The sequence below is a fragment of the Lepus europaeus genome, chromosome 8 (genome assembly GCF_033115175.1).
Source record: "Lepus europaeus isolate LE1 chromosome 8, mLepTim1.pri, whole genome shotgun sequence".
Taxonomy (NCBI): Eukaryota; Metazoa; Chordata; class Mammalia; order Lagomorpha; family Leporidae; genus Lepus; species Lepus europaeus.
This window is the reverse complement of record NC_084834.1, coordinates 50,769,188-50,777,009: the sequence shown is the minus strand read 5'-3', so window position 1 is coordinate 50,777,009 and position 7,822 is coordinate 50,769,188. Positions and strand designations below refer to the sequence as shown.

The following is a 7,822-nucleotide window of genomic DNA, read 5'->3' as shown; positions in this document are numbered from 1 at the left end:
TCTACTGCTTTCCCAGGCCATAGCAGAGAGCTGGATGAGAAGAGGAGCAGCTGGGATTGAACAGGTGCCCATGTGGGATGCCGGATCCACAGGCAGAGGTTTAGCCCATTACACAACAGTGCCAGCCCCCTTTCACCAGTTTTTAAAATTGTAGTCAAAACAGAGAAATTCTCTCTCACATTTTACATATAAGCTTTCTGATGGCATAACAACTTTTTTTCTGGTATAGTGTTCAATCTTAAATCCTTTTTGGCTTCATTATCTTTAGTTATCAGTTTGTCACTGATGACAATGACATAGTAGTATTTATATTTCACACTATCTGAATGTCAATATTTTGTATAAAAATAAGAAAGAAATTATTTCCTTCCATTCAATTTATCAATTAAAGTTATTCAAATTGAGTCTACTTATTACTTCAATTAAAAAATTATCTGATCTTGGGGTCAGCACTGTGGCACAGAAGGCTAATCCTCTACCCGCGGTACCGGTATCCCATATGGGTGCCAGTTCTAATCCCGGCTGCTCCTCTTCCAATCCAGTTCTCTGCTGTGGCCTGGGAAAGCAGTATAAGATGGTCCAAGTGCTTGGGCTCTGCACCCGCGTTGGAGAGCAGGAAGAACACCTGGCTCCTGGCTTTGGATCGGCACAGCTCCAGGCGTTGTGGCCCTCTGGGGAGTGATCCAACAGAAGGAAGACTTTTCTCTCTGTCTCTCCCTCTCATTGTCTGTAACTCTACCTCACAAATAAATAAATAAATAAAATCTTTTTAAAAATTTAAAAGTAAGAAAAACTATCTCATCTTAATCAGTTTTTTGGATATGATTTTTTAATTAAAAACGCATTTTATTTAATGATTGAAGGCAGTTTTTCTCAAACTAGCTGTTCAAAGAAAGTTGTTTTCCCTGCTCAGAACTAATATATCGGCCCTTAAAAATTAAATAATGATGACTTTTTCATAACAGAGAAAATTGAGGCTTAGTGTGTGCTTTGTGGGTTTTTATAGATTTTCCTTTTAATTTTTTTATTTATATAAGGTCAAAAATTTCATATATTTCATATATATATTTTTAAGAGCATAATGATACTTCCCACCATGTCCCCCATTATTCACTATCACTCTCTCTCCGCCTTCCTTTCTTATATTCTTTTAATTTTTACAACGGCATAATTTTTATTTACTTAAAAAAACATCATAAGCTTAACCCTCCACTAAATAAATTCAACACATAGTAAGTAGAAAAAAAGTTTCCCAAGAGTAATAAACAAGGGCTAAAAAAATTAAAATAAAATAAAATGGCAATCCATAAATGTGAGACAATTTTTCAACACTTCATTTTAACTGTAAATGTCTAAGCATACATTCCTTGATCAGTTCTTTTGTGTAAGGTTAAAACATTTACTTTGAGTATAGGTCACTGATTGGTAACCACAAGCAAGCCTGCCCATAACTAGACTGTCTATAATTTCATCTTGCATTTTTGTTAAGTGAAATGAAAATTGAAAGACTTCTATAAAACACCTTCCTTGTAGACCTCTTCGATGTTTTTATGCTGTTTTTAACCATTTATATAGTGTGTTTTATATAAAGCTGTCAAATTGCAATCACTTTGGACCCAAATAGCTGGTCATTTCATAAAGCTTATTTGTGATATACAAAAGAAAACAGAAATTTCTAAAAAGCTTGCATCTAATTTTATCTTTAACACTTTGACTTTGTGGTCTTTAAAATAAAATAATTCTGTCCTTTTAAAAAAAAATGAATCTTTTTTCTCCAAGTCTACTATATAGATACAAAAATGACTGACTAAATAAATGCATTGAGAAGAAGTACAACCTCCATGAGAAGGTTTAGTAGAATCTGTGATGTGCCACTCAGACCTCCCCAACAGTGCAAATAACCCTCATTCGCCAGCTTGCCTTGAGAATCACCTCTGTTGAAGAGAAAGCCAATTCTTTAGGCAGCCCATAGCCAATGACTGCTCAACACAGGGGCAAAAAGGTCTTGCCCATTAGCCCCCAGCCCGAGATATCTCTATAAGGCTATGCTAGATTCAGAAAATTGGGTAGGTGTTTCAAAGCTTTCTTGATACCACCTTTGGGCCCAGCTCTCCGCTACCGAAACAAATCTGCTTTTATTTACACTTGTTGACCTAAGAACTCTAATAATCTTCCAAAGTGCTAATTTCTGTCTCAGAATTCTTTCCTAGGAAATTTAACTGCAAGTAAAACACCTGACTCTTTTTAAGTGCATACATTAAAAATTTATAAAAGCAAAGGTACACAGGAGGAAAAAAGAGGAAAAAGCTTGAAGGAAGCTTGCATGGGCCACAACCAGCTATGTTTTATAGAGAATGTTGTTTGACAGGTCAGTTAGGCATTCGTATACAAGATCTATTGCAAGCTTGATCTTTCTGTACAACCCAATCAGAATTATTTCCAGCATTAGAGGAAATGGGGCCCAGGTGATGAATAGAAATGCTTTCTCAGGGCCGGCGCTGTGGCATAGTGGGTAAAGCCACCACGTGCAGTGCTGGCATCCCATTTAGGATCTGGTTAGAGTCCCGGCAACTCCCCTTCTGATCCAGCTCTCTGCTATGGCCTGGGAAAGCAGTAGAGGATGGCCCAAGTCCTTGGGCCCCTTCACCCAAGTGGGAGACCCAGAAAAAGCTTGTAGTTCCTGGCTCCAGATCGGTGCAGCCTTGGCCGTTGTGGCCAGTTGGGGAGTGAACCAGCAGATGGAAGACCTCTATCTCTCTCCCTTTGCCTCTCCTCTCTCTGTGTAACTCTTTCAAATAAATAAATATATATTTATACAAATGAAAAGAAATGGTTTCTCTTTACAAGATGAATCAAGACCTAAGTTCAAGACCTGAGACCACAAACATGCTGTTAGAAGATATAGGGGAGCAGCACTACAAGACATCAGTAAAGGTGATGACTTCTTTGATAAGACCCCCAATGTACAAGCAACAGAAGAAAACTAAACAAAAGTGATTATATCGAAGTCAGAAACTTCTGCACATCAAAGGAAACAACCAATAGAGTAAAGAGATATTCAACAGAATGAGGAAAAATATTTGCAAGCTACTTATCTGACAAAGAATTAATACACAGAATATATGAACGACTCAAAAGTTCTACCAATCTAGTTAAGAAATGGGCAAAGGACCTCAACAGACAATTCTCAAAACAATAAAAACACATGGCCAACAAATACATGGGCAAATTTTCAACATCACTATCAGGGAAATGCAATGAGATATCACTACATTCCCATCAGAATGTCTATTATCCAAAATACAGGGAGTAACATGCTGGTGGGGATGTGGAGAAAAAGGAACTCTTATGCACAGTTGGTGATAATGTAATTTAGTGTAGCCACAGTGGAAAACACTATGGAGACTTCTTGAAAAACTAGAAATACACTAGTCATATGATCCAGCAAACCTATTACTGCATATATGCACAAAAATCATCTAATTGATACCTGCACCACCATGATTATAGCAGCACTGTTCACAATAGCTAAAACATGGAATCAACAAAGGTGACTATCATTTGATGAATGCATAAAGAAAATGTGATATATTCAAGTCATCCAGGGATTGGCTGCTTCATATATACAGAAAGGCCAAACAAGAGACTCAATTAATTTGACTTCTTCCATGAGTGAGTTAGCTCATCCACATTATAATCTAGTTCACCATCAAGATTGTCTGTTATTTGAAAGGACAATGACCAAGTAGCCCAAGAATACTTATCTCATTTTGATATGAATCTCCTCATAACTTATGTGAGCAAAGAATTCTTCAAATTTATCTTCCAACCCTTTTACTTTCCACACTTCTTTTTATAAAGAATTTAAAATCAGGAGGTATATATTATGGTGGGAAACCACTGTAATTTAAAAATGTGAGGACGTTCAGAATATTTGTGGAGTTACACAATATATTCAAGAAGAAAGGCACATAATTTTCATGAGTAATTCATTTAATTATTAGTGTACTGAGACCTCTTAGTAAAAAGAATCCATGGTTAAGCACAGTTTGACATTATGCTCTTTGAAAAGATCGTATAACAATACCTACAAAGTACTTTGTCTGACTATATGTGGGGACAGGGGAAATTTTAAGGCTGAAATACGATCTTATGGCAGATACCATGAATGAACAAATCAATATATGTTTTACTGTACTACCATCAAATCCTCCACTCAGTGTTTTCTTTATTCTGCCAGCATATATATATATATATATATATATGTGTGTGTATGTATATATACACATATATATACATACATATATATACATATTTATATATCTGGAATCCAGGGTGTGAGCACATCATAACATAAAAATCTACCTAACTATGTTCTTCTATAAGTAGAACATAAACACTGAAACCAAATAAATATCCCCAGAGTGCAATACTGTATCTTTGACTTTGCTACAGACTGTACACAGTACCATCAGTCTCTATGTCTATCAAATTAAATTGGGAGTCAAAATGAAGCCAGATCATCACCACATATATTTATTTAGTTGAACAAGACAGCCTACATAAGCAAAATAATGAGACACATAAGGACTAGCATGAACTTTGAAAAGAAATTCCCCAAGGGTTCAGCTAATTACTAGTTTAAAACAACTGCCTATATTCAGATGCCAATCTAAAGATGAAACCAGTGGATATGGTCATATTATTTGTCCCTTAACACTACAGACAATCTGTCTGCGGTTACTGTAACACACAGCAGAGTAGGGAGCATTCTGCCGAGAATTCTATAGAGGTTGATGATTTGAGGGATTACAGCTGCTTTCAGAGGAAGAAAACAGATTAAAATTTCAGAATGCTTTGCTTTGGGTCATTTTGTACTTGTGAATGGAAAATTCAATCTCCTATACTCTTTCCCTACACACACACACACACACACTTCATAACTGATGCAATCATTACCAAACCATGATGAATGTGGTTTCTGCAAGTCAGATGTTCTCTTGACTCTCGACTAATTCAGTTGATTGAAATAAATTCAGACAACCACTTTACACTATAAAGACAAAAGAAAAAGCTTTTATATCTGTTTCTCCAGATACCCAAACAAAGTGGATATATGGAATATGCACAGGTCAGGTGAGGATTTTTTCCACCTATTAATAGCTTCTAATTTTCACTTTATTTCAAAAATAAGAATATGACTTTCTCATGGCGAGAAAGGGGAGAAGGCAGATGGAATAGGGAATGCAATGCACACAAAGGCAAAAGAGCAGTGTACATTTGGGAGCAGTGCATCAGCTCCCCCCAAAGGCTGCAGCTTTGATGCAGAGACCACTTGCATTCTCCTTTATCTTATATTGTCCACAACATATACGGGAACCTTGCAAGTACCTCCATGTTTGGCATCTGCCCTTCAAAATTATCATGTTTGTCATTCAGCAAGACAAACCCACATCGACAGCAGCTCAAAGCAGATGATGAACCCATTCTCAGACAGAATTTTAAAGATGAATAAGTGATCTGAAACATCAAACAATCAAACTACAGGCCATAATAAAATGGTACAGCATTTCCATATTTCCCATTTTCAGTTTCCTAACACAGCCCTCCCCTGTCATATTTTGATGCCTGTATGCATCCTATTCCTACTGGGGGAGTGTTCCTTTCCCATTCTTCTACCCAGACAGATCCTATCTTTTTGTCCATATCTCAAGGGTTATGTGCTCTGTCAAATCTTTCTTCACTTGTATTCTTTAGCCCTTGAGTGATCTAGAACTATAAATTTGATGTTGTATTATAATTTTTATTACTAGTTTCCAATTTTCCTACAATTTTGTTTTACCATACCATGACCATGAGTCTTTTAAGAGCAGAGAATGAGACTTACTCTTTTTCTCTTTGTGCTGTACTAAGGTACAGTCCCTGGCAGACTAAAGGTTTCTGGGAGATTATAAATGAATAAGCCCTAGGCCCTTACTGGTTGTTCTTTGCTTCTCTTTTAATTTATTTATTTATTTATTTATTTATTTGAAAGGCAGAATTACAAGAGGCAGAAGCAGAGAGAGAGAAAGAGGGAGGTCTTAAATCCACTGGTTCACCCCCCAAACTGGCCACAACAGCTGGATCTGCACAGATCAAAAGCCAGGAGCCAGGAGCTTCTTCTGGGTCTTCCAAGTGGGTGCAGGGGTCCAAGGGCTTGGGATGTCTTCCACTGCTTTCCCAGGCCATAGCAGAGAGCTAGATCAGAAGTGGAGCAGCTGGGACTAGACCTGGAGCCCATATGGGATGGAGGCACTGCAGGTGGCAGCTTTACCCACTATGCCGCAGTGCTAGCCCCATGCTTCTCTCTTATTTTGATTTGGGTAAACAGCTATCTCAATTGTTGAGGATTGTAACCAATACTGACATGCAATACCTCACCCCCTGCTATTTCTGTTCCAACAGGACTCATTGAAGAATGAATGGGTACAATTCCCATGAATACAGCTGGCAAAACCCTTTGATATCCCCTAAGGTGCCCCCAAAATAATTTTTACAATAATGACATGGAGATAAGTTTTGCTCTCATTTCTAATTTTTTAATTATTCTTCTAGATGATCAGAGAGGTTAGCAGCCTTACTTTCACCATACATTACTTCAGAAAATATATCTATTGTCTAAATGGTTCCTATATTCTTCACAAAGGAATCTTCATCCTCACATACACATTACAATACACAGACTCCTTTCCAACTTAGCTCCCACAAGATGGCTCCCATAATGAAGGGTGGCAAAAATAAGAAATGCCATTCTGCCATCAACAAAGTGGTGACCCAAAAGTGTACAATCAACATTCACAAGCACATCCATGGAGTGAGTTCCAAGAAGCATGATCCTGGGACACTCCAAGAAATCTGGAAGTTCACCATGAAAGAGATGGGGACTCCAGATGTGCACACTGCTACCAGGCTCAGCAAAGCTGTCTGGGCTACAGGAATAAGCAACCTCCAATACCACATCCACATGAGATTGTTCAGAAAACATAATGAGAATGAAGATTTTCCAAATAAGCTCTACACTTTGGTTACCTACATATCGGTCACCATTTTAAAAAATCTAGAGTCAAGGTGGATGACAACTGATTAAAGCTGTAAACTGCAAAAAAAAAAAAAAAAAAAGTGTATACACACACACACACACACACACATATATATATATATATATATATACACACATACAGAAAGCAACTGACATTGATAGTACTTAAATCACAGGATACAAGTTTTGTTCCATAAGTAAGTATCAGAGCAAAAAGGAGTATTTTCTTTTCAACTAGGAATCTGCTCTCTTTACCATTAAGTGAAGTGAGTTGAGGTATTGTTTCCTTTATACTGTATATTTTCATGGCAGTTTTATATGTCACTTCTTTTAGCTTTATGATATCTATATAATTTCCTCTTCATTCATCTACCCTATAATTTAATGTTTGCAAACAACTAATAGAAAGAAACAGTAATTAAAAGGAATTATAAACAAACCATATGACCTACTGGCCTCCTTTTATGTTCTCATAAGCAACACATTTGCACTAGTTTAAAAAGTTTCCAGCAATCTCATTTTACTTTGATGATAATGTAGTAGTCATTTAATGTGAACTTCTCTGTCCAAATAGAATCCTTCCCTGGGTTTTGCATTGTGAACAGTAAAAACCCAGACAAAAGGCCTATCAGATACATTCTCAGAATGAGTGGTCCCTGAGTTTGCAAAGTGAGGAGTACTGAACACAGGAAAGGCAGAAAAGTAGTAAAATAGACAACACAATAAGGGCTTAACAACAGAAAC

At 37.0% G+C, this 7,822-nt stretch overlaps 1 protein-coding gene across 1 annotated transcript; it reads left to right on the top strand.

Moving 5' to 3' along the window:
- Positions 1 to 6,748: 6,748 nt before the first annotated feature.
- LOC133765263 (large ribosomal subunit protein eL31-like) lies at positions 6,749 to 7,126 on the top strand. Its single transcript, XM_062198892.1, has one exon. It carries the CDS (start codon positions 6,749 to 6,751, stop codon positions 7,124 to 7,126), a length of 378 nt encoding a protein of 125 aa, XP_062054876.1.
- Positions 7,127 to 7,822: the final 696 nt, after the last annotated feature.

Excerpts from the sequence above, each read along its gene's own strand:
- LOC133765263 (XM_062198892.1), top strand. The coding sequence starts at position 6,749 with ATGGCTCCCATAATGAAGGGTGGCAAAAATAAGAAATGCCATTCTGCC.